The 27,351-nt window shown below is 42.8% G+C and overlaps 2 protein-coding genes across 4 annotated transcripts; both read left to right on the forward strand.

Annotated features, from left to right (window-relative positions):
- On the forward strand, positions 1 to 27,351 carry LOC141106418 (uncharacterized). Of its 2 annotated transcripts, none has more exons than XM_073597187.1 (5): positions 1 to 131; positions 10,435 to 10,598; positions 14,004 to 14,156; positions 14,442 to 14,532; positions 18,831 to 27,351. In XM_073597187.1, the coding sequence occupies exons 2-5, from the start codon at positions 10,476 to 10,478 to the stop codon at positions 21,254 to 21,256; spliced, it is 2,793 nt and encodes a 930-aa protein (XP_073453288.1). In that variant the 5' UTR covers positions 1 to 131; positions 10,435 to 10,475; the 3' UTR covers positions 21,257 to 27,351. The 2 variants fall into 2 exon arrangements, with proteins under 2 accessions (XP_073453288.1, XP_073453289.1); XM_073597188.1 differs by having other exon boundaries at positions 18,834 to 27,351.
- On the forward strand, positions 21,286 to 27,351 carry LOC141106420 (uncharacterized). Of its 2 annotated transcripts, XM_073597190.1 has the most exons (3): positions 22,913 to 23,234; positions 23,363 to 23,806; positions 23,883 to 27,351. In XM_073597190.1, the coding sequence occupies exons 1-3, from the start codon at positions 22,913 to 22,915 to the stop codon at positions 24,053 to 24,055; spliced, it is 939 nt and encodes a 312-aa protein (XP_073453291.1). In that variant the 3' UTR covers positions 24,056 to 27,351. The 2 variants fall into 2 exon arrangements, with proteins under 2 accessions (XP_073453290.1, XP_073453291.1); XM_073597189.1 differs by having other exon boundaries at positions 21,286 to 23,234; positions 23,363 to 27,351.

The following is a 27,351-nucleotide window of genomic DNA, read 5'->3' on the forward strand; positions in this document are numbered from 1 at the left end:
AGGGGGCTCCGGATTCCCCGGATAAAACTACGTCTCCCGGCATCCCCCGCGATCCCCGGAGGCAGCTGGGCTGCTGCTGCTGCTCCTCTGTGTGTCGGGGCCTTTGTGCGGAGGAGAACGGAGGAGGCCAGGTACACGGAGAGAGCTCACAGTGCTGGGGCCGGGGCTGGACAGCCGCTGGAGGGAGGAGAGGGGCTCTGGTCACCTTCATTGTGTGTCCCCATAGGGGGGCCTGTCTGATATTATCACCTTTACTGGTATTAGACAGGGTGGGCAGCTCCTCCCTTCACTCAGCCTGTCACCTTCCAAAGACCACCAATCCAATCACCTGGATTTATTATATTTCTGGCAATGAAAATATATATAGAGAAATAGATCTCCCAAAAAATGTATATAGAACTTTCATATAAATCTATAATTTGCTGAGTTTGGGTCCCCCATGGGGCATCATTTGCTCCTTTATAATTGCTAGAATTGTTCAGGTGACCCCAGAATAGGTCATAGTCTAGGCTTTACAGAAGGGAAGCCATAGGTGAAGGACATGGGATCTCCAATGGTTGGGCAGATGTCATCCTATGGTGATTGATATGGATGGAAGGATCTCCAATGGTTGGGCAGATGTCATATTATAGTGATGGATATGGGGGAAGGATCTCCAATGGTTGGGCAGATGTCATCTCATGGTTATGATGATGATAATGAATATGGGGGAAGGATCACCACTGATCCGTTAGATGCCATCCTATGGTGATGGATCTGCACAAGTTGGAGAGATGTCATCTCATGGTTATGGTGATGGATATAGTGGAAGCATCTCCACTGAAAAGATTTCATTCTATGGTAATTGATATGGGGGAGGGATCGCCACTGGTTGGAGAGATTTCACCCTATGGTGATGGATATGGGGATGGATCTCCACTGGTCTGTTTGATTACCATCACCATAGGATGTAATCTATGTGGGGGAAGAATCTCCACTGGTTGGAGAGATTTCATCCTATGGTGATGGATATGGGGGATGGATCTCCACAAGTTGGAGAGATGTCATCTCATGGTTATGGTGATGGATATGGGGGAAGGATCTCCGCTGGTCAGAGAGACGTCATCCTATGGTGATGTACATGGATATGGGGTCAGAATACTCACTGGTTGGAGAGATGTCATCCTATGGTGATGGATATGGGGGAAGTATCTCCACTGGTCAGATAGATTCTATCCTATTGTGATGGATATGGGGGATGGATCTCCACAAGTTGGAGAGATATCATGTCATGGTTATGGATATAGGGGATGGATCTCCACTGGTCGGATAGATTTCATCCTATGGTGATGGAAATGAATATGGGGGAAGAATCTCCACTGGTTGGAGAGATTTCATCCTATGGTGATGGATATGGGGGAAGGATCACCACTGGTTGGTCAGATGCCTTCCGAGGTGATGGATATGGGGGATGCATCTCCACAAGTTGGAGAGATGTCATCTCATTGTTATGGTGATGGATATAGGGGATGGATCTCCACTGGTCGGATAGATTTCATCCTATGGTGATGGAAATGAATATGGGGGAAGAATCTCCACTGGTTGGAGAGATTTCATCCTAATGGTGATGGATATGGGGGATGGATCACCACTGGTCGGTTAGATGCCTTCCTATGGTGATGGATATGGGGGATGCATCTCCACAAGTTGGAGAGATGTCATCTCATGGTTATGGTGATGGATATGGGGGAAGGATCTCCAATGGTCAGATTTCATACTATGGTAATGAATATGGGGAAAGGATCTCCACTGGTTGGGGAGATTTAATCCTATGGTGATTTATAATGAATATGGGGAAGGAATCTCCACTGGTCGGATAGATGCCACCCGATGGTGATGGAAATGGGGGATGGATCTCCACAAGTTGGAGAGATGTCATTCCATGGTTATGGTGATGAATATGGGGAAGGATCTCTGCTGGTCGGAGAGATGTTATCTTATGATGATGGTCATGGACATGGGGTAAGGTTTTCCACTGGTCGGAGAGACATCATCCTATGGTGATGTACATGGATATGGGGTCAGAATACTCACTGGTTGGAGAGATGTCATCCTATGGTAATGGATATGGATCTCCACAAGTTGGAGAGATGTTATCCTGTGGTGATGGTAATGAATATGGGAAAGAATCGCCACTGGTTGGGGAGATTTCCCCCATATCCATCACCATAGGATGAAATTTCCCCAACCAGTGGCGATCCTTCACCCATATTTATTACCATCACCATAGGATGAAATCTATTGGACCAGTGGAGATCCTTCCCCCATATCCATCATCATAGGATGCAATCTCCCCAACCAGTGTCTATCTTCCCCATATTCATTACTATCACCATAGGATAACATCTCTCCAACTTGTGGAGATCCATCACAATAGGATGGAATCTATCTGACCAGATGAGATACTTCCCCCGTATCTGATAGATGCCATCCTATGGTGGTGGATATGGAGGATGGATCTCCACAAGTTGGAGAGACGTCATCCTATGGTATGGTAATGGATATGGGGTAATGATCTCTTCTGGTCAGAGAGATGTCATCTTATGGTAATGGACATGGGGTAAGGTTTTCCACTGGTCGGAGAGACGTCATCCTATGGTGAGGATATGGGGTCAAGATCTCCACTGGTTGGTGAGATGTCATCTTTTGCTGATGGTAATTGATATAGGGTAAGGATCTCCACTGGTCAGAGAGATGTGCTATTATGGCAATGGACATGGGGTCCGGATCTCCACCGGTCGGAGAGATTTTATCCAATGGTGATGGATATGGGGTCAGGATCTCCACTTGTCAGAGAGATGTCATCCTATGATAATGGATAAGGGGTGAGGATCTTCACTGGTTGGAGAGATGTTATCATATGTTGATGGTAATTGATAAGGGGTAAGGATCTCCACTGGTTGGAGAGAAGTCATCCTATGGTGATGATGATGGTAATGGATATGGGGTAAGGATTCACATTGGTCAGAGATGTCATCCTATGGTTATGGATATGGGGTAAGGATTTCCACTGGTTAGAGAGATGTCATCCTAGGGTTATGGTAATGGATATGGCGTAGGGATTTCCACTGCTTAGAGAGATGTCATCCTATGGTAATGGATATAAGGTTAGGATCTCTGCTGATCGGAGAGACGGCATCCTATGGTGATGATAATGAATGTAAGGTAAGGATCTCCAATAGTCAGCCAAATGTCATCCTATATTGATGGTAATTGATATAGGGTAAAGATCCCCACTGGTTGGAGAGATGTCATCATGGGGTGAGGACCTCCACTGGTCTGTGAGACATCCTCTATGATAAAAGTAATGGATATGGGGTGAGGATCCTCGCTGGTTGGAGAGACGCCATCCTGTGGTGATGGAGATTGATATGGGGTAAGGGGCTCCGCTGATCAGAGAGATGTCATCCTATGGTGATGGTATTGGATATAAGGTAAGAATCTCTACTGATCGGCCAGATGTCATCCTATGGTGATAGATATAGGGGAAGGATCTCCACTGGTTAGAGAGATGTCATCCTATGGTGATAAGGGTAATCAGAAAGATTTCATCCTGTGGTTATGTTCATGGAAATAGGGTGAGGACCTCCACTGGCTGGAGAAATGTCATCTATGGTAAAGGTAATGGACCTGGGGTGACGATCTTCATTGGTTGGAGAGACATCATCCTGTGGTGATGGTAATGAACATGGGGTAACAAATTAATTGAAATAGTGTTGTGCTGTTCATAAACTCCAATTGATAACGTTACTGAGCATGAATCATAAAGTGCTAAGTGATCATATATAATAACTTAACGCAAAACATTTACCAATTGATATACTGTATATGCACAAATCTATGTGGACCACCTGCAAATAAATATAATGCTGATATAAAGTGCCAAGAAAAAAAGTGTCCAAAGTCCAAATGTAAGAAAATCCAGGAGATAATCCACACTTCCAAATATGTGAAAAACCAGTGATATCCCAAATAACTTGCAGCCACCTTGTCACCTCTGGGTGCACGCTCACCTTAACGTTTTGACCATTAAGGTAAAAAATCACTTTTTTATTTTTTTTTAATCAGTAGAAGCTGATTCACTTTTTGGTCCCTGCAGTCCTCCTCCTCAAATATTTTATTTTAACCACAAAAAGGCAAATCTAGGTTCTCACCGGAGCCATATATACACAGTAACATAACAAATACATTGAAAGCGTAAAACAATAATCCACATAATAATCAAATTGTACATAATACCTTCTGTTTGTGCTATAATATAGCGCCGTTTTTATAGCGACCTGAGAAAAAAAAACAAAAAAAAAACAACCCTCAGCAGCTGTGCCTGGAATCACCTTGTCCATTTTCCGTTTCCTAAATTACAGAAGAGCAAGAAAATTTTTTTAAAAAAATAAAGGGGGGGGGGAGGTAGGGCGGCTCTAATGAGCAATGGATAACTAGTTATAGGCTGTCTAATTATATTGTCTATACCCGACACTCATGAGTTGAGCAAAGTCAAACCTTCTTCAGAGAGGATAAATGTATTCCACTGTCTCCATAACTCCGAATACTTTTCTTGTTTGTTTTGTGCTAAAAGTATAAGATCTTCCATCTTAATAATCTCTTCCACCTTATGGAGCCAGCATTCAATAGTAGAAGGTAACATATTTTTCCACCTAAGGAGGATACATGCTTTCGCAGCGTTTACTAAGTGTATTAGGATAGATTTCTCATTTTTTAGATGGGATAGTCTAACATGCAGTAGGAAAAAAGCTGAGTCCCTTGGTATCTTATAGTCAGAAAATGTTTGGATAATGTTCCGTACTTCCCTCCAATATGGTACTATCTTTGGACAAGACCAAAAAATGTGTAACATTGTACCTCCCACCTGCTGGCATCTCCAGCAGCAATCTGGCGTTTCGGGATAAAATGTATGTAGTTTTTGTGGGGTATGATACCACCGTGTCAATATTTTATAATTCGTCTCCTGGTTCTTGGTACAAATGGATGACTTAAACGCAAGTCTAATTTATATTTTGTCTTTGACTGGTTGTGAGCTTACAGTTCATCTGCTCTTCCCACCTCTCCATCCAAGATAGATATGGTTGTTCCGGGGGGGGGGGGGGGGGGGGGTAATCAGTAGACCATACATCTTCGAGAGTGTTTGTTTGCGTTAAGGTCCCCTCCTCCGAAAAGTACTTTTCAAATGTGGATAATTGTCGACCGAGCCTCCCCGGGGAGAGAATGATGGAGCTGCAAAGCATTCCAGAATGGTAGACCAAAGGGGCCCCAGGGTTCCATTAGTACAGCTATGGACGGCCATCTGTCTGGTAGTAAAAAATGCGATGCTTGAAAGCAATTAGTCTGTCGTAGGGTGGAAAAGTGATCGTCTCTCAAACCTGGAGGGAATCTTGGATTCCCAAGTATAGGCATCAGTGGGGAGTCTGGTGACGAGAGTGAAGTTTTGGCAATCACCTGTGAACAGGTACATACTGTAGGGCCTATCAAAGGGTGTACCTTTTAGATAGGATGGGAGATTATCGTAACACCATGGTGCCCCTTTCACTAGGACATCGGTTTGCACCTGTTCAATCCCAATCCATAGTTTGCTTATTAAATGTCGATTCCAGTCTATAAGTCGTCCCACAGTTCCTTTCCACAGTTTTTCAGCTCAAAATAAAAAAAAAAGGATCCGCTCATTGTGCAGTATATCGATTAAAAACCTATTTATTAAAATCTCTATCATACACACTCACATTATGCAATTGTGGATAGCATGATCATAACCCATATCAGCAGGGAATCCTCTCCCAAAACCCTCACCGAAAATGACATCACAGGCCGCTCCCGAAAGACCTACCGATTAACCAAACTGCAATTTTTGACCTTCTGGTAAAAACACTATGGTGAGTGTGCATTGCACCCACAGGTGACAAGGTGGCTGCAAGTTATTTGGGATATCGCTGTTTTTTTTTACGTATTTGGAAGTGCGGCTTGTCTCCTGGATTTTCTTACATTTGGACTTTGGACACTTTTTTCGTCAGTTCAAACTCAAATACACCTAATAAACTATATGTGATCTAAACTACATCATATAAAACTGAAAATTGTATATCAAACAAAATAATATATAAATGTGTTCCTCAATTCATATATAGTACAGCAGCCTCAAATCAAAATGCGTCAACCAGATTTTCATATATTTCAATAAACGCATAATAATTAAAGTAAGTAATTATGTTAAAAGCAATGAGTGCAGATGTGGAAGATATCAACCTTTACTTGTATCGAGCACCATTAGACTTCCTGTAGTTTGATATAAGGTATTGCCTCAATCTAGATTAGTGTTTCTCAACTGCAGTTCTCAAGGCGCCCCAACAGGTCATGTTTTCAGGCTTTCCGTTATTTTGCACAGGTGATTTGTTCAGTTTCACTGCCTTAGAGATTACCACAGCTGTTTCATCTGAGGGAAATCCTGAAAACATGACCTGTTGGGGTACCTTGAGGACTGGAGTTGAGAAACACTGATCTAGATAATAGGAAATAAGGTAGGGGCGGGCACCATCATCCTTGAACTTGGAATAGTGAAAAGTGGGTGTGTCGGGGGCTACTCCAAAAAATGCCCCATGACAACAAAAATTGTTGTGGACTATCTAGGTCCCCAGGGATTTAGACAAGGTAAATATAAAAATATACATTTATTGAAAAAGAGAACATAAATAAAAGACATTGAATACAACAATACATAAAGTGGTTATTGCATACAGTTACAGGCGATTCAAAAAGAGAACAGGTAAACCCCACTGGTATATGGGGAGTAAAGATGTAGGTTCAAACGTAATCCTCTACATGTTTCGTGACAAAAGTTGCTTCTTCGGGAGGAGTCGACCATAAACATCTATAGAAAAGTACAGTCTTATAATTATGCAGTCACAGATAATACGAACAGTAAAGAAGACAAGGGATACAATTTACATAGATACAATAAATCGGATAATACTGGAGTTGTTATGGCATGGCTTAACAGTGGGAAGCCCAAGGAAGGGCACCAGACGGCACAGTTTGAGGCACCCTAAATGGGTAATCCCCCCGCGGCGAATATGGGAAGCACTAAAAGGTGCAATAACTGAAATAAAAAAAATATATAAAAAATATGCTAGCGTGGGTCTATATAATCTGTTAAAGTGACGAACGGGGGGGGGGGGGGAGTGCCCTTCCTTGGGCTTCCACTGGTAAGCCATGCCTGACTGTAACACTCCAATATTATTTGATTTCCTGGAGTGGTTTAATTCCTTCAGCCTCGCATCACAGGTGAATAAAACACTTTATGGAAAGTGTAAGTATTTTACATAGTTGATCTTTCTGTGCTTTTACCTGCAATTTTGTTGCTGTTGACACTGCCTCTTTGAATGTGCCTATATGTTAGAGGAAGCAAGTTGGCTCTTTGCTCTATAAAATAATCATGTACAGTAAAACCTTGGTTTGAGAGTAACTTGGTATAGGAGCGTTTTGCAAGACAAGCAAAATTTTTATATAAATTTTGACTTGATATACAAGCGATGTCTTGATATATACAAGTAATGTCATGTCACTACTGAGTATAAAAGAGAAGAGAGGCGCCTCTAAGTGTAGCAATATGGTTACATTTAATGAAGGTACAACATTTAGCAACTCACATAGTTGATGATTAAAACAGGCACATCTAAGTATGCAGGCATCCAGGGTAAAGCTGATCACAGACCAGGCATGTCCAAATTCTGGCCCGCGGGCCAATTGCAGCCCGTGTCCTGGTTTCAAATGGCCCCACTGGTAATTTGGATATATATACAGTATCTCACAAAAGTGAGTACACCCCTCACATTTTTGTAAATATTTAATTATATCTTTTTTTATGTGGCAAGACTGAAGAAATGACATTTTGCTACAATGTACAGTAGTGAGTGTACAGCTTGTATAACAGTGTAAATTTGCAGTCCCCTCAAAATAACTCAACACATTAATGTCTAAACCGCTGGCAACAAAAGTGAGTACACCCCTAAGTTAAAATATCCAAATTGGGCCCTAAGTGTCAATATTTTGTGTGGCCACCATTATTTTCCAGCACTGCCTTAACCCTCTTGGGCATGGAGTTCACCAGAGCTTCACAGGTTGCCACTGGAGTCCTCTTCCACTCCTCCATGATGACATCACGGAGCTGATGGATGTTAGAGACCTTGCGCTCCTCCACCTTCCATTTGAGGATGTCCCACAGATGCTCAATAGGGTTTAGGTCTGGAGACATGGTTGGCCAGTCCATCACCTTTAACCTCAGCTTCTTTAGCAAGGCAGTGGTTGTCTTGGAGGTGTGTTTGGGGTCGTTATCATGTTTGAATACTGCCCTGCAGCCCAGTCTCCAAAGGTAGACGATCATACTCTGCTTCAGTATGTCACAGTACATGTTGGCATTCATGGTTCCCTCAATGAACTGTAGCTCCCCAGTGCCGGCAGCACTCATGCAGCCCCAGACCATGACACTCCCATCACCATGCTTGACTGTAGGCAAGACACACTTGTCTTTGTACTCCTCACCTGGTTTCCGCCACACACGCTTGATACCATCTGAACCAAATAAGTTTATCTTGGTCTCATCAGACCACAGGACATGGTTCCAGTAATCCATGTCTTTAGTCTGCTTGTCTTCAGCAAACTGTTTGCGGGCTTCCTTGTGCATCATCTTTAGAAGAGGCTTCCTTCTGGTACAACAGCCTTGCAGACCAATTTGATGCAGGGTGCAGCGTATGGTCTGAGCACTGACAGGCTGACCCCCCCACCCCTTCAACCTCTGCAGCAATGCTGGCAGCACTCATACCTCTATTTCCCAAAGACAACCTCTGGGTATGACGCTGAGCACTTGCACTCAACTACCTTGGTCGACCATGGCGAGGCCTGTTCTGAGTGGAACCTGTGCTGTTAAACTGCTGTATGGTCTTGACCACCGTGTTGCAGCTCAGTTTCAGGGTCTTGGAAATCTTCTTATAGCCTAGGCCTTCTTTATGTAGAGCAACAATTCTTTTTTTTCAGATCCTCAGAGAGTTCTTTGCTGTGAGGTGCCATGTTGAACTTCCAGTGACCAGTATGAGAGAGTGAGAGCGATAACACCAAATTTAACACACCTGCTCCCCATTCACACCTGAGACATTGTAAAAACGGAGTCACATAAAACTGGAGAGGGAAAATGGCTAATTTGGCCCAATTTGGACATTTTCACTTAGGGGTGTACTCACTTTTGTTGCCAGCGGTTTGAGTTATTTTGAGGGGACAGCAAATTTACACTGTTATACAAGCTGTACACTCACTACTTTACATTGTAGCAAAGTGTCATTTCTTCAGTGTTGCCACATGAAAAGATATAATAAAATATTTACAAAAATATGAGGGGTGTACTCACTTTTGTGAGATACTGTATGTATATGTGTGTGTGTGTGTCTGTGCAGGCTGCATTAATTTGCAATGGTGAGGCTGCTGATGGGCACTGTGCAGGCTGCATTCCTGAAACTTCCCTCTTAAAATAAAGGTGCATATTATACTCCTGTGCGTGTTATACGGCCATAAATATGGTAGATCCAAATAACACACCCAAGCTCATCTCTTCACCACACACAACCACAAAGGCAAGGGGAATTTTTGTTGGGCAGTGTATTAGTGCTCGGACGAACACACTTAGACCGAATTTTAATGGTTTAAAGAATGTCAGGCAAAATGGTCGGCCCTCATACATGTTCACTTCATCAAATCTGGCCCTCTTTGAAAAAAGTTTGGACACCCCTGACATAGACCCCTTCCCTTTCACACTGGTGCTCAACGAGGGCTTCAAGCCTCACTTTCAGATAACTCTACTGCAGGGTAGTCTTCCCGGTCACGATTGCAGACTGACAGAGGTGAGAACCAGCGGTACGGGGGATGGTCTATGTGGACAGCTTTACCCGGGATGCCTGCATACTTAGATGTGCCTCTTTTAATCATCAACCATGTGAGTAAATGTTGTACCTTCATTAAATGTAACCATATTGCTACACTTGGAGGCGCCTCTCTTCTCTTTTATAGTCTGGAGCTCCTGCTGGATTTTGCTTCTAATCCCCTTGTAGACGCCTCCATTTGTTGATGAACATTTTATGGTTACACAGCCTATCACATTGCTATAATCTTTTTATATGGACTATAAACTGGAGGACTTATAAATAAATGGTTGTGGAAGGAATCATTTGAGTTTCCATTATTTCTTATGGGGAAATTTGCTTTGATATACAAATTCTTTGGATTACAAGCATGTTTCTGGAACGAATAATTACTAGCAATCCAAGGTTTTACTGTATTGGTAACTTTTTTTTTAAATTTTTAAATTTTTTATATATTTTTTTTTTATCTGTGTATTTTTAGCTAAAAGATCTTGACGGCCATCCACACAGCCCCGCGACTACATGGACACAAGTCCACATTTGGAAATTCCTCAAGACTTCCAGATGATGAATGAGGAGAAGAGTAACATGACTGAAAGGATCTTGAGTCTGGTTTTAGAGATACTGTATCTGCTTATAGAAGAGGTGAGAGGCTAAAGCTGACCAAACACTATACATTCTGATTGTAGATCTACAGTGGGGAAATAATTATTTGATCCCCTGCAGATTTTGTAAGTTTGCCCGCCTACAAAGAAATTAAGGATCTATAATTGTTATCATAGGTGTATTTTAAATGATAGAGACAGAATGTCAACCAAAAATCCAGAAAAAACACATGATACAAATGTTATAAATTGAGTTGCAGTTCAGTGAGTAAAATAAGTATTTGATCCCCAAGCAAAATATGACTTAGTACTGGGTGGAAAAACCCTTGTTGACAAGCACAGAGGTAAGACGTTTCTTGTAGTTTGTGACCAGGTTTGCACACATCTGAGGAGGGATTTTGGTCCACTCTTTCTACAGATCTTCTCTAAATCCTTAAGGGTTCTTGACTGTCTCTTGGCAACTCGAAGTTTCAGCTCCCTCCATAAATTTTTGAAAAGATTAATGTCTGGAGACTGGCTAGGCCACTCCATGACCTTGATGTGCTTCTTCTTGAGCCACTCCTTTGTTGCCTTGGCAGTATGTTTTGGGTCACTGTCATGTTGAACGACCCATCCATGACCCATCTTCAGTGTTCTGGCTGAGGGAAGAAGGTTCTCATCCAAGATTTTACAATACATGGCTCCTCAATGTGGAAAAGTTGGCCTGTACCTTTAGCAGAGGAACAGCCCCAAAGCATAATGTTTCTACCTCTGTGCTTGACTGTAGGGATGGTGTTCTTAGGGCCATAGTCAGCATTTTTCTTCCTCCAAACATGGCGAGTCCCCTCCTCAAGAAGCCACGCGTGCAGTCATGCCAATAAAAATCTAAATGATTCAGAGAAGGATTGAGAGAAAGTGCTGTGGTCAGATGAAACCAAAATGTAACTCTTTGGCATGAACTCGACTTGCCTTGACGTTTGATCCTGACCTTGACCCAAACACACACTACTTTTAATTTTTTTTTTTGTTTAATCAATTAATTTTTTTACACACTTTTTTTTCTGTGCAAGGATAGAGAGTGATACAATGTATCTCTCTCCTCCATTCACAGAAAAAGAAAACATGGGGACAGGTTTAGAGTGACTGATCAATCAGAGGCTATCACAGCGATCTGGAATCAGGAGTTCCGGTTCCTGATCGTTAGTATGGGGCCTGGGGCTCACGGTCTCTGTGCTGGGAGCGCGCCATGCGTTGTGTTTCCAGCACAAAGGGAGATACGCAAGTATCCGGCTCCAGGGCACAAAGCCCAGTGCAGTGGGGCCACATATTTGTGTGACAACGGCGTTAATGCTTACCTTTTTTGAGGGCAATACATTTGACCCTGGTTCTCTTTAACCACTTGCCAACCCGCCACAGTACTGGCCCCCTCCCGATGACCGATGTGTCCACTGGACACAACAGATTGCGGATCCCAGTATTTGGGGCTCGGTGATCCTGTGATCGCTATTGTTTATGCTGTAGCTGGCCCACAGCTATCGCATGGTACCTGGGTCAATCACAGGGCCCTGTACCATGTGATTAGCTGTAGCCAATCAGGTTAGCCCATTCATAACAGTTGAACCCCCCCCAGAGTAGTACAGTGTTACTGTGGTGACACCATACTACTCTCATGACAGAATAAAAAAAAAAATCGTAAAAAATTAAACAAAATGTTAAAGAAAATGAAAAAAAATAAATAGTACAAATATATATTTTTTAACATACTGTTACCAGTCAGTGTTCCTGATCACCGCCACACCAGTCATATGACAATGCTGTACTGCACTGGTGTGGGGGAAAAAATGTTTTCTATTAAATATCTTCGTTGTCAAAAAAATTGTGATTAAAAAATTACAACTTGCCATGCCTCTTACTAAATGTCTCAGACTGCAAAAAGAGGTTATTTTGCGGGGTATTTGTATTGTCCTAGAATTTTAGGGCCTCAAGAAAAAGGTAAATCAGAATTGATCAGTTTTCAAATATATATATCATAGCTTGTAGATTCTAACTTTCACACAGACCAATGATAAAAAAAAAAATCCCAATATGTGTATATTCAAAGACATGTGGCAGAATACATTTTGGCCTAAATTTATGGTTTATGACAGTAGAAAATTGTTTTTTTTTTAAATTTTGGTCTTTTTTTTTATTTACTTCGCAAAAACTTAAAAACCCAGTTGTATTCAAATACCACCAAAAGAAATCTCTATTTGTGTGAAAAAAAATGATAAAAATGGCATTTTTATAAAAATGTACAGTATTGCATGACCGCCCGATTGGCAGTTAAAGTAGCGCAGTGATGAATGGCAAAAAATAGCCTGGTCATGAAGGAGCTAAAGTGGTTAAAGCTTCTGACAAAATCTTGTGCATTCAACACAACCTAGTGTCAGATGTCTGTGGCCCTGGCTATGCAGTGCGCACAGTAAGGGGATCAATGATTCGGCTTGCCTGGAAGTATTACAGCCTACAGAAGAATCTTTACATGTAACTCTTGAAGGCTACTTTCACACTGGAGTCGCCGAGCATTAGCGCTAAAGCGCTGCTCGTTTTAGCAGAGCTTTTGCAGTGCTTTTCGGCTGCTAGCGAGATGCTTTTAACCACCGCTAACGGCCGAAGAAGGGGTTAAAAGCGCCTGTGTTGCAGCGCTTCCGAAGTTCTTTTTCAGGAGCTTTGGATTCATTTCAATGGGCAGGGCGTTTTGGGAGTGCTAAATACAGCTCTCCCAAACCGCCCCATAGATGCTGCTTGCAGGACTTTTCCTAACATCCTGCAAGCGCATCGCCCCAGTGTAAAAAGTCACACTGAAATGAATGGGAGGCGGTTTTCAGGCGCTAATATGCCTGAAAACCGTCTCAGTGTGAAAGTAGCCGAAGAGAGAGAAGCTCAGACTTGATGTTTGCCAGAGAGTAAATTGCTTTTTTTAGGCTGCTTGATTTAAAATTTTTACTTTAAGCAATAGAGTTTCGGGTTTTGAAAAAAAAAAAAAAAAACATGAATACTACTTCCCTAGTTGGATGCAACATCAATCCGATGCTGCATCTGTTCTCAGCTGTCTCTACGCTGAGAACTGAGCAATCAAAGACAGCTGATCGCTCAGTTCTTGGGTCTTCAGTGAGAAGAGAGCTAATGACTGTCAGTGAGCTTTGCCCCTCCAACGCTCACTAGAGTGCTGGGCTGAGGAGAGTGCGGGAGCGGTTGGCTCAGGCTCTCATCGGTATGATGAGAGGCTAAGTGAGCTGCCGCTCAGACATCTTGGGGGATCTTGATAAAGGATCTTGATAAAGATTCGGCTGAATGATATCAGCCAACAGTGGGCTTCAGCCCACTATACATGGAGCACAGAACAGTAGGATGACTTCTTATAAATAATGTTTCCTTCTATGTAGTCCTGTTTAATGTTACAATTGACATCTATTTCAATATATAGGATTATGTCATTGTGAAGGAGTCCGGAGGCCACGTGAAATACAGTAGTACCACACAGAGACCATTGGTGGAACCTTGCTCTCAGTCACAAGGGAACAACATCAAAAAGATCCTCGAAGTTACCAATAAGATCACTGAGCTGCTTGCAGGAGAGGTAAGTGGTGCAGTAAATTCTGGGACATTATCCAGTAATGAAAGGGATGTGTCTAGATCAGGGGTCTCAAAATGGTGGCCCTCCAGCTGTTGCAAAAATACAAGTCCCATGAGGCATTGCAAGGCTGACAGTTACAAGCATGAATCCCACAGGCAGAGGCATGATGGGACATGTAGTTTTGCGACAGCTGGAGGGCCACCAGTTTGAGACCTCTGGTCTAGATGGTGACTATATCATTGTGTGGCTCAGCTTCCAAAAAGGTGTCAGTCTGCTTTTTATATACAGGAATGGGAATATTTAGAAGAGCATGATGGCCTTGAGAAGCAGCTGGACATTGTGGAAAGCCGTAGGAAGAAACAACAGCCTAGTTTGGAAGGTAAGAGGGGCCTTTGATCTAAAATGAAGTTCCTAGATCTGTTTATCCACTTGCAGACTGCCCCATACACATATATGGCAACGGGCGGCCGCTGCGTGCCAGATCATGTACATGATCCGACACTTCCAGGTAGGGGGCGTGCGTGCCACCCTCTCTGTACTGTGATTCAGTGCAGCACAAGTTGATCAACAGGTCCCGGCCAATTATTTATGACCGGGACCTGCTGATCGGCTTAGCGAATTTTAGTACAGTGCTCTGTGTTTACTAACAACACAGGGCTCTACATGGAGCAGCAGTGGGTGTTTTTTTCTCCCTTCTTTAATCAGCCACATCAATTTGTAAAATCGTCACATATTACACATTGTTAGGCACACAGTTAACCCTTTGATTGTCCCTAGATGTTAACCACTTCTCAGCCGGTGTCATTAGTACAATGACAGTATATAGTATTAGCACTGATCACTGTATTAGTGTCACTGGTGATGTCAGTGTCAGTCAGTTCCCCCCCCCCCAGCATCAGTGCCAGATTGCCCGCTGCACTGCATCAGTCCCACTATAAGTCGCTGATCACCGCCATTACTACGAAAAAAAAAATAATACAAAATTCCAGTATATATACCATCATTTGTAGACGCTATAACTTTCATGCCAAACGCCAACCAATCCATATACACTTATTAGGAATGTTTTTTTTTTTTTTTTTACTAAAGACATGTAGCAGAATACATTTTGACCAAAATTTATGAAGAATTTTGATTTTTATTATTATTGGATATGTTTCTAGCAGAAAGTAAAACTTTTTTTTTTTTTTTTAATTTTCGGTCTTTTTTTCATTTATATAATAAAGCTAAAAAAAACCCAGTGGTGACGAAATGCTTCCAAAAGAAAGCTCTATTTGTATGAAAAAGATCATGTAATTTTGATTTGTGTACAGTGTTGCATGACCACACAATTACCAGTTAAAGTAGCGCAGTGCCAAATTGCAAAAAATACCCTAGTCATGAGAGGGGTAAAATCTTCCGTAGGTTTTTATTTATTTATTTATTTATTTTTCCTTTTTTTGTCAGTCGGGAAAGGGGTTAAATGTGTGAATGGTTGGTTGTGGATCTGGAGTTGCTTCTAATTTTACTGTAAAAGAGTGAACTCTTTTTGATAAGTTTATTGGCTCTGGTTAAGCTGTTCTCACGCCTGAGACGGCATTCTTGGACTTCCAAAAGTTAAACCAACAAGTTTGGCCAAAAACTAGAACCTCCTTATGAAGGCTTTGAATTCTGTGTAAGAGGGTGAAAAAGGAACCCACTGAAATTGTGAAATGTGAAATAAATGATGCCCCAAACTTTCTAAACAAAGGGCCAGTTTACTGTTCTTCAGACTTTGGGGGGAGAGGGGCCGGACTGTGGCCAGTGGGAGTAGAAAATGCCTTAGGCTGGGTGGTCAGTGGAACTAAAACAATTACATAGCGCCTGTGGTCAGTAGGAGGAAGAATAGTGACTCCTCATGGGTATTGGTGGGAGATACAGTGCCCCTTCGTTGGTGTCATCGGTAGAGTGCAAGGAATGGTGCCTCATCATTGATGTCATTGAGGGGATTAGTGCCTGGCTGTTGGTGTCAGTGGGAGAAATGGTGCCCCATGGTTGAAGTCAGTAAAGGAATAAGTGCCCCATGGTTGGTGTCAATGGAAGGAATAATGTCTCAATGGTTTCAGTGGAAGGAATAGTGCCCCATTGTTGGTATTAGTGGAAATAATTGTGCCCCATTGTTGGTGTTAATGTGGAAAGAATAGTGCCTCATTGTTGGTATCAGTGGAAGGAATAGTGCCCAAATGTTGGTTTCAGTGGAAAAGAATAATGCTCAAATATTGGTGTCAGTGGGAGCAATAGTTCCCCATTGTCGGTGGCAAGAAGTATGCCCCACTGTTAATGTCAGGGGAAGGAATGGTGCCTCATTGTTGGTATTATTGGAAGGAATTGTGCCCCATTGTTGTCAGTGTAAGGAACATAACCCAAATTTTGGTGCCAGTGGAAAGAATAGTGCCCAACTGGTGTCAGTGGAAGGAATTATGCCTCATATCAGTGGGAAGAATAATCCCCCAAGGGTCAGTTAAAGGCAAAGGGCTACAGTTTGGAGATCACTGCTCTAACGGCCTTCAACACATTTTGTAAATTTTCTTATGTTGGTCAGGAATTTTAAAATCTGCTACTGTTGTGCTATCCTTTTTAAGTAAGCCTTAGAACTGCAGTGGAGAAAACAATAATTTAATCCCCTGCAGATTTTTTAAATTTGCCCGCTTACAAAGACATTAAGGGTCTATAATTTTTATCATAGGTGTATTTTAAATAATGATAGAAAGAGAATATCGACCCAAAATCCAGAAAAAACACATGATGCAAATGTTATAAATTGCAGTTCAGTGTGTAAAATAAGTATTTGATCCCCATGACTTAGTACTTGGTGAAGAAACCCTTGATGGCAAGCACGGAGGTAAGGCATTTCTTGTAGTTGGTGACCAGGTTTGCACACATCTCAGGGGGGATTTTGATCCACTCTTCTTTACAGATCTCTAAATCCTTAAGGTTTCTTGGCTGTCGCTTGAACAACTCGAAGTTTTAGCTCCCTCCATAAAATTTCTATAGGATTAAGGTCTGGAGACTGGCTAGGCCACACCATGACCTTAATGTGCTTCTTCTTGAGCCACTCTTTTGTTGCCTTGGCGGTATGCTTTGGGTCATTGTCGTGCTGGAAGACCCATCCCACGACCCATCTTCGGTGTTCTGGCTGAGGGAAGAAGGTTCTCGTCCACGATTTTACAACACATGACCCTATTCATTGGCCCCTCAATGCGGCAAAGTCGGCCTGTACCATTGGCTGAGAAACAGCCCAAAAGCATAATGTTTCCACCTCCGTGCTTGACTGTAGGGATGGTGTTCTTAGGGTCATAGTCAGCATTTTTCTTCCAAACACGGCGAGTCAAGTTAATGCCAAAGAGCTCAATTTTGGTCTCATCTGACCACAGCACTTTCTCCCAATCTTTCTCTGAATCATTTAGATGTTCATTGGCAAACTTCAGACTGGTCTGTACATGTGCTTTCTTGAGGAAGGGGACTTGCCATGTTTGGATGAAGAAAAATGCTGACTTTGACCCTTGGAACACCATCCCTACAGTCCAGCACGGAGGTGGAAACATGATGCTTTGGGGCTGTTTCTCTGCTAAAGGTATAGGCCGACTTTGCCGCATTGAGGGGCCAATGGATGGGGCCATGTATTGTAAAACCTTAGATGAGAACCTTCTTCCCTCAGCCAGAACACTGAAGGTGGGTCATGGATGGGTCTTCCAGTATGACAATGGCGCAAAACATAGCACCAAGGCAACAAAGGAGTGGCTTAAGAAGAAGCACTTTAAAGTGGTTGTAAACACTTTACAACCACTTTTCACTACAGGTAAGCCTATAAGGCTTAACTGTAGCTACCGTGGATATCTCTACACGGTTTAGGAGATTTCCCCTGTATCAGCATGTGCCGACGTCATCGGCACATGCACACTGAAGCAACGGCTCAGTCGTGCCGTTGTTTCAGCTAATGCGCCGTTACCGGCGGCTCCTGTGTGTATGCTATGCATACTAGCTCATTATACCTTTTGTCTTGCAGGTTTTTTTTTTATTTAGTTTAAGTTCATGTACTGGTCTAGCCAGTCTTCAGACCTTAATCCTATAGAAAAATTATAGAGGGAGCTGAAAAGGTTGAGTTGCCAAGAGACAGGATTAAGAAACCTTCAGGATTTAGAGAAGATCTGTAAAGAAGAGTAGTGAACCAAAATCCCTTCTGAGCTGTGTGCAAACCTGGTGACCAACTACAAGAAATGTCTTACCTCTGTACTTGCCAACAAGGGTTTCTCCACCAAGTACTATGTCATGTTTTGCTTGGGGATCAAATACTTATTTTACTCACTGAACTGCAACTCAATTTATAACATTTGTATCATGTGTTTTTTTTTTTCTGGATTTTTGGTTGAAATTCTGTCACTATCATTTAAAATACGCCTATGATAACCATTTATAAACCGTTCATTTCTTTGAAAGTGGGCAAACTTACAAAATCTTCAGGGGATCAAATAATTATTTTCCCCACTGTATTGGAACTCTGTTTTACAAACTTTTTTTTAAATAACAAAGACTGTATACATATAGGAAAAAAATAGTGCTGATCATTTCTCTTTTTCTTTAACATTTTGCTAGCTTTTTATCTTGATCTATGATTGTTTAACCTCTAACTCTTTTTTTTCTATTTTAATTTCTCTGAAGCAGACTCCTCAACGAGCAGTAGTGAGTCTACAGCGTTCCACCCAGCTTCTGTTCCTGTGTATATCAGCAAAGACCGAGGCATCATCACAGTCAGTCCTCACAACACCTCCTTCAAAGTGGTCCAAAGCGGCTCAAAACCCACCATTGTCACAGCCACTGCCTCAACCACGGAAGGCTTTAAGCTCCCTGAAATTTACATTCACATTCCAACGGATCAGATTGACTATGAGCCCATTCCTAACAACTTCACATCTTACGTTCCAGAGAATTTTTCCAGTTTGGACATCTGTAAGCCTGTGGTCCATAGCGATGAAATGTCTACACCTGGTGTCAGAGAAAAGCTCGCACAGGTGGATTTTATGGCTGTTAAGATCAAAGAAGAACCAGCAGATTGGGATGAGGAACACCTTGGAGTGCAGAGGGAGGAGGAACAGATGGAGCACTTGCCTCACAGGTCAGAAAGCGATCCAGCATTGTATACAGAAAGTATTACTCAGTCCAATCATGGTTCATTTACTTCTACATACATAAAGCAGGAGGCAGCTTCATATGAAGAAAGGCAACTAACAAATTCTGATATTACTTCATTGGCACACTACTCACAGGTACAAAAGCTGTCAAACCCCTCCACCAGTGAGAACGTTTCAAACACAAATGGCATGCTGACTAGTGGAAACTCACATGTACAATATGTGTCTGCTCACATCAAGGAAGAACCTGAAGATGCATGCGAAAATGATGTTATAATGGATTTAGCTAACAAAGGCCTATCTCCTGCTTCTTCTTTCCTGGGAGCACACATTGAGGAGGTCTCCTACAAATATTATTTGGCACATTCCAGCAATGCCCAACCAGAAACGGACAATCCAGAAAAGCCCTTTTGTTGTTCAGAATGTGGCAAGTGCTTCAAGTACAGTAATCTTTTGATGCACCATGCCAAGTCCCATCAGAAAAAGCCTCTAATCTGCTGCGAATGTGGGAAACAGTATTCATGCAAGACAGAGTTTGAGATCCATCGGAGGATTCACACGGGCGAAAAACCGTTTGTGTGTTCGGAGTGTGGAAAGGGATTCAGGAGGAAGTCGCATATGTTGCGTCATCGGCGAATTCACGGAGACAAGCAGCTCTTTCCGTGTCCGGAATGCACCAAGTGTTTCCACCGTCTAGACGTCCTCAATCAACACCGTAAAATACACAGAGCTAACCCACCATGTGATGTGGAAAGCCTGCACGTAAGTAACATTGACAACTCGGTATCCAACAACGATGAAGATATACCATCTCAAAACGCATCTACAGATTATGAGGAAAATGTTGGCTTTGCCTGTCCGGAATGTGGTAAGTGTTTTCACTCTTTGCATGTGCTCGAACAACATCGTAAAGTGCACCAAGCCAACACTACTAATTCTGATGTGGAAGACACTGATAACATGAACCACGTGCACACAAATGGTCAAGAGGAGTCTCAAAATACAACCTATGAAGAAAAAGTTGGCTTTGCTTGTTCAGAATGTGGGAAATGTTATAATGAGATGTCGCAATTAGAGAAACACCAACGAGTACACATGGGAGAAAAGCCATTCTCCTGCACTGAATGTGGCAAATCATTCCGATTTGAGGCCCTTTTGGAGTTGCATTGGGGAAGCCACATTGCCACAATCTCTTGTCCTGAGTGTGGCAAGAACTTTGCCAGCCAGAGCCTTCTAAAATACCATCTGAAGGTCCATGCAGGGGCTAATGAGTGCATCTGTTCAGAGTGCGGAAAAGAATTCCCTAGCCGCTCGCAACTCGTTGACCACTACCGGACTCATACTGGAGAGAAACCTTACATGTGCCCGGAATGCGGAAAGTACTTTAGGCGGAAGGCGCATGTGGTTAGGCACCGCAAGATTCACGCGGGAAATAAACCATACTCTTGCCTGGAATGTGGAAAGTGCTTTGAGAGCCAGGAATTTCTGAGCCGTCACACCAAAATGCATCGGCGGAAAAGGCCACACTCATGTTCACAGTGTGGCAAAAGTTACACTAAAAAGTCCCACCTTTCCCGCCACCAGCGTACCCATGCTAAAGAATCTCCATATACTTGTGGTGAGTGTGGCGAGTCCTTCCAATACCCCGCCCTCCTGAATCACCACTTAAAAGTCCACACTGGTCAAACTAACTACAACTGTCCTGTGTGTGACAAAAGCTTTGGCTCCCAGTTGGCACTGGCCAGACACCAGAAGACCCACTCCAAGGAGAAGTCTTTTATTTGCATGGAATGCGGAAAGAGTTTTACCTTCTATTCCCACTTCATGAGACATCAAGCCACTCACACAGGAGAAAAACCTTATGAGTGCCAGGAGTGTGGAAAGCGGTTTACTCGTGATGCACACCTTGTCCGACATAAGCGAACCCACAATAGTGGAAGAGCTTCACAAGTTTGAGTTGACAGAAAAAACTGGTTTAGATTACAAATTATTTATTACCTTTCTTAGTTTTATGTTCTTCAGTTATATGTTTTATGTAGCATGAGATGCAATGATTTTGGTCATTTTTGTGTATATTTGAAATCTCAAATAGGGACTTTGCTTTAAAGGGGACCTGTCACATATGAACAGTGGAGGACAAAACCAAAAATGGATAAATCCATCCACTGACAGCCAGCGACACGTAATGGCATCTTTGGACAGACCAATAGAAATGATGAGAAAATTACCAATTAAAATGGCCAGCATCCTTTTGTTTATATAGTCAGGACTTGGAACTATCAGTGTTCCTGTTCTATTTAGAATCTTTAGCTTACGTCAAAATACGGTTGTGTATGTTACTACGGGAACAGTGATCAACGATTGGAAGCCATACATAGTTTGTAGGTAGCCAAAAAGGATTATACTACATTGTCATTTTTTAGTTGTCTAAATGTTTTACTCTGATAGAATGTGAAGGTTTATTCTCATCACACAGTTAATTGTAACTTCCTCATCTCCTTCCTGCGCCGGAAAGCATCTACCCACACTTTCCTCGTGCTTCAGAAGCTGTGATAACTTTGAGATCTTTAGGGAAACCTGTCGGGACAGTTACCCTCCAAGATGAAGCTTCCATTGCATAATTTCTAGAAGCAGCATTAAAACCAGGGAAGGCTCAGCATGCTGTTCTCTGGAAATGGTTCTGATTTCCTCCAATATTTGGTGTATATTTTTATCTGTTCTTGTATTCGCAATTAATTTATTTTTGCTTTGGAGATTTCAGCATGGTATGTGGCTTAGGAGGCACCAATGTTTTGGATGTGAATTGTCACCGCAATGGTACTTATGATGTGGCGTCATGGTATTCGTTGAGGTGGTGGTAGTCATTTGCCTGTGGTTTACTCTTGGGGGGGCTAGGTTCAAATTGAAAGGGTCATTTTGGGGGTTAAGTTAAAGTGGTTGTCAAGGTTAAAGGTTTTTAACCTTAATTCATTCTCTCCATTAAGGTACAAAAACCTTCAAAGATTAGCTTCCCCCCCGGCCAAATGCTTACCTGAGCCTAAACGAAATCAAGTGCTGTGCCAGAGAGCAGCGATGCTGCTCTCTCTCTCCTCATTGGATATGGAGCCAATAGGTCCTGCTGCTGTCAATCATATCCAGTGGGGGGCGGGGCTGAGCCAGGCTCTGTATCTGTAGACACACACAGCCCGGCTCGTAAACAGGCCTGCACATCTGCCCCCATAGCAAGTGCTTGCTGTGGGACAGACACTGAAGAGGAGGAGTGGACAGCGCCAGCAGGGAACCCGGGAAGAGGATGTTCAGGGCCACTCTGTGCTATACCATTGATTTTAGTAACACTTGTAAGTGTACGTAAACCCTTATTTAAAGTGGTTGCAAACCAAGAAAGTGAAATACAAACAGAACACTAAATCTAATAAAGAACGAGGGCACAAATCATTTGTGCATAATATAGCAGGTAGAAGAACAGCATGCCATCTGTAATCCTCCCTGCTCTCCTGATTTAAAAAAAACAAAAAAAACAACACCATGAAAAAAATGTTGGTGCCACACCCCTTCTCCTTTGATTGACAGCCTGTGTAATTAGACACATGCCTGAGCCTATGTGAAGGGGGCATGTCTGCTGCTGCTGCTCTGTACCTCACTGTGACTGAGATTGGAGCCGAGTTTACTTTCACTTTTCACTTTCACAAAGCTCACTGGGTGAGCGGAGCAGAGCGAGAGAGAATACAGAGAGACATACATCGGAGAATACAGAGAGATAGACCTCGGAGAATACAAAGGGAGAGACCTCAGAGAATACAAAGGGAGAGACCTCGGAGAATGCAGAGAGAGAGACCTGGGAGAATACAAAGGGAGAGACCTCGGAAAATACGGAGGGAGAGACCTGGGAGAATGCAGAGAGGAGGGAGACCTGGGAGAATGCAGAGAGAGAGACCTGGGAGAATGCAGAGAGGGAGGCCTGGGAGAATGCGGAGAGAGGGAGGCCTGGGAGAATGCGGAGAGAGGGAGGCCTGGGAGAATGCGGAGAGAGGGAGGCCTGGGAGAATGCGGAGAGAGGGAGACCTGGGAGAATGCGGAGAGAGGGAGACCTGGGAGAATGCGGAGAGAGGGAGACCTGGGAGAATGCGGAGAGAGGGAGACCTGGGAGAATGCGGAGAGAGGGAGACCTGGGAGAATGCGGAGAGAGGGAGACCTGGGAGAATGCGGAGAGAGGGAGACCTGGGAGAATGCGGAGAGAGGGAGACCTGGGAGAATGCGGAGAGAGGGAGACCTGGGAGAATGCGGAGAGAGGGAGACCTGGGAGAAAGCGGAGAGAGGGAGACCTGGGAGAATGCGGAGAGAGGGAGACCTGGGAGAATGCGGAGAGAGAGACCTGGGAGAATGCGGAGAGAGAGAGAGACCTGGGAGAATGCGGAGAGAGGGAGACCTGGGAGAATGCAGAGAGAGAGAGACCTGGGAGAATGCAGAGAGAGAGAGAGACCTGGGAGAATGCAGAGAGAGGGAGACCTGGGAGAATGCAGAAAAAGGGAGACCTGGGAGAATGCAGAAAAAGGGAGACCTGGGAAAATGCAGAGGGAGAGACCTGGGAGAATGCAGAGGGAGAGACCTGGGAGAATGCAGAGGGAGAGACCTGGGAGAATGCAGAGGGAGAGACCTGGGAGAATGCAGGGGGAGAGACCTGGGAGAATACAGAGGGAGAGACCTGGGAGAATACAGAGGGAGAGACCTGGGAGAATACACAGAGAGGCTCTGTGATTAGGTGGAAGGGGGATTGTGTGATGTTAGGTGTCCGCCCTGCAAGCTTTACTGCTATGCCATACCCATAGAGTGGCAGATTTCTGTGGGCTACAACCAAATAAAGATGACTTTGAGAGGTACACAGTGTGAGTTGGGTTAGAACAACATTATCTACTAAACATTGCGAATAAATGATTTTGTGGGGTTTTGGGTTTACAACCACTTTAAAAGAAAATACATGGCATAATGCATCAATGACTACATTTTCCACAAGAAAATAATATTTTAAAATTTAAATATTTTCCAGATTATTGTGTTGCGATCTTTTCAGGAAACCCACTGTTGAGTTTGCTTCGTGTTGCAGGCTGACTATAGCAAGCCAGTGTTTTCCAACTAATAGGAGCATTGTTAGCCTGCCTACACGCTCCTTCACTGGGATTGTGAATGTCATGCCAACGTCCTGTCGATTTTACATTACCACTGGATGTCTGCATGTCCCTAACCTCTTGTCTTGTCTCCCACACCGTCCTGTGAGAAACAGGCTCACATCTGCGCTTTCATACAGTCCTGGCCAAAAATATTGGCACCCCTGCATTTCTGTCAGATAATGCACCACTTCGCCCAGAAAATCGTTGCAATTACAAATGTTTAGGCATTCTTGCGTTTATTTCTTTTGTTTGTATTGGTATGAGACAAAAAAGTGGAGAAACAAAGAACCAAATCTGACACATTCCACTCAAAATCCAAAAATGGACTGGACAAAATTATTGCCACCTTCTCAAAATTGTAAGACAATTGCAATAATAATTGCAATTCCAAGTTTGTGATGTTCCTGTAATTTTGTAATTAAACTGTATCAACCTGTATCAATTAACAGGTGCTGACAATATAGAAATCACACTGGAAAAATTGACTCAACTTTTCTGTTGTGTGTCTCTGTGTGCCATGCGGAGCATGAAGAAGAGAGTGCAGCAAAGAATTGTTTGAGGATTTGAGAACAAAAATTGTGGAAAGGCATAGACAATCTCAAGGTTACAAGTCTATCTCCAGAAGTCTTAATGTTCTTGTGTCCACTGTGTGCAACATTGTCAGCAAGTTTACAGCCCATAGCACTGTAGCTAATCTCCCTGGACGTGGACAAAAGAGAAGAAATTGATCAAAGATTGCAATGAAGGATTGTTGAAATGGTGGATAAAGTACCTCGATCAACTTCCAGACAAATTCAAGCTGACCTTCAGGCACAGGGTACAACTGTGTCAGCTTGAACTATACGTCACCTTCTGAATGAAAAGGGATGCTATGGTAGGAGACCCAGGAGGACCCACTGCTGACAGAGCAATATAAAAAGCCAGATTGAAGTTTGCCAAAGCTTACCTGAGGAAACCAAAATCCTTTTGGGAGAATGTGCTGTGGACCGGCGAAACAAAAGTACAGTTTTTTGGTAAAGCCCATCATTCTACTCTTTTCAGAAAGAGAAATGAGGCCTTTAGGGAACAGAATACAGGTCAAACATGGTGGAGTTTCACTAATGTTTTGGGGTTGCTTTGCTGTTTCAGGCACTGGATTCTTGACCGTGTGTATGGCATTATGAAATCTGAAGATTAACAAAATTCTGGGGTGCAACGTAGGGCCCAGTGTCAGAAAGTTAGGTCTCTGTCAGATGTCATGGGTCTAACAGCAGGACAATTACCCAAAGCACACGTCAAAAAGCACCCAGAAATGGTCATTGTACGTCGGTACTTTGACGCTAAATACCATTGTTATGGCAGCACCTAGCTGCCATAACCCCGGTATTTTCGGTAGCTGTGGAGACTTTCGCGTCCTCTCCCCTAGCAGGCCTGGAGCCGAGTGAGGGAAAGATGGCCCCCACTGGGCTCCATTACATTGGATGGCAGAAGTGACGTAAAACGTCACTTTCGCCCAATGGTCTTAAAGGAGAATTTTTTATTTATTTTTTTGCATTTAAGTGTAAATGAGATCTGAGGTCTTTTTGACCCCAGATCTCACATTTAGGAGGTCCTGTTATGCTTTTTTTTCTATTACAAGGGATGTTTACATCCCTTGTAATAGGAATCAAAGTGACCGCAAAAATTTTTTAGAATAAAATAAAAAAATTTAAAGCACCCCGTCCTGCCGAGCTCACACGCAGAAGCGAAGCCCGCATATGAAAGTGGCGTTCAAACCACACATGTGAGGTATCGCCGCAATCATTAGAGCGAGAGCAATATTTCTAGCACTAGACTTCCTCTGTAACTCAAAACTGGTAACCTGTAGAAATGTTTAAACGTCGCCTATGGAGATTTTTAATGGTCAAAGTTTGTCGCCATTCCACGAGCAGGCGCAATTTTGAAGCATGACATGTTGGGTATCAATTTATTCAGCGTAACATTATCTTTCACCATATAAAGAAAAAATGGGCTAACGTTACTGTTGTCTTATTTTTTTAAGTCAAAAAAGTAGTTTTTTCCCCAAAAAATGCGCTTGTAAGACTGCTGCGTAAATACGGTGCGACAAAGTATTGCAATGCCTGCCATTTTATGGTCTAGGGTGTCTGAAAAAGAAATACATAATGTTTGGGGTTCTAAGTCATTTTCTAGCAAAAAAATGATTTTAACTTGTAAACAAGTGTCAAAAAGTGGCTTGGTCCTTAAGTGGTTAAGACAAAGCGCTGGAGAGTACTGAACTGGTCAGCAATGAGTCCAAATCTTAATCCCATAGAGCATCTGTGGAGAGATCTCAAAACGGAAGTTGGGAAAAGGAACCCTTTCAATCTGAGAGACCTGGAGCAGTTGGTGAAAGACGAGTGGTCCAAAATTCTAGTAGAGAGATGTAAGAAACTCATTGATGGTTACATGAAGCGATTGATTTCAGTTATTTTTTCCAAGGTGTGTGCTGCCAAATATTAAATTGAGGGTGCCAATAATTTTGTCCAGTCCATTTTTGGAGTTTTGCATGGAATGTGTCAGATTTGGCTTTTTTGTTTCTCCATTTTTTTTGTTTCGTCCCAATACAAACAAAAGAAATAAAAATGAGACTGCCTAAACACTTGTAATTGCAAAAAAATTCTGGGTGAAGTGGTGCATTATCTGATAGAAATGCAGGGGTGCAAATATTTTTGGTCATGACTGTATATACAGTCATGCTCATAAGTTTACATACCCTAGCAGAATTTGATTTCTTGGCCATTTTTCAGAGAATATGAATGATAACACACAAACATTTCTTTCACTCATGGTTAGTGTTTGGCTGAAGCCATTTATTATCAATCAACTGTGTTTACTCTTACTTTACTTTTTTTTTTTTTTTTTTTTAAA

The sequence above is a fragment of the Aquarana catesbeiana genome, linkage group LG08 (genome assembly GCF_042186555.1).
Source record: "Aquarana catesbeiana isolate 2022-GZ linkage group LG08, ASM4218655v1, whole genome shotgun sequence".
Lineage (NCBI taxonomy): Eukaryota > Metazoa > Chordata > Amphibia > Anura > Ranidae > Aquarana > Aquarana catesbeiana.

Excerpts from the sequence above, each read along its gene's own strand:
- LOC141106418 (XM_073597187.1), top strand. The coding sequence starts at position 10,476 with ATGGACACAAGTCCACATTTGGAAATTCCTCAAGACTTCCAGATGATG. Across the intron at positions 10,599-14,003 it reads TGTATCTGCTTATAGAAGAG|GATTATGTCATTGTGAAGGA; the intron begins GTGAGAGGCTAA and ends TTCAATATATAG. Across the intron at positions 14,533-18,830 it reads ACAACAGCCTAGTTTGGAAG|CAGACTCCTCAACGAGCAGT; the intron begins GTAAGAGGGGCC and ends ATTTCTCTGAAG.
- LOC141106420 (XM_073597189.1), top strand. The coding sequence starts at position 22,913 with ATGTCTGCTGCTGCTGCTCTGTACCTCACTGTGACTGAGATTGGAGCC. Across the intron at positions 23,235-23,362 it reads GAGAATGCAGAGAGAGAGAC|CTGGGAGAATGCGGAGAGAG; the intron begins CTGGGAGAATGC and ends AGAGAGGGAGAC.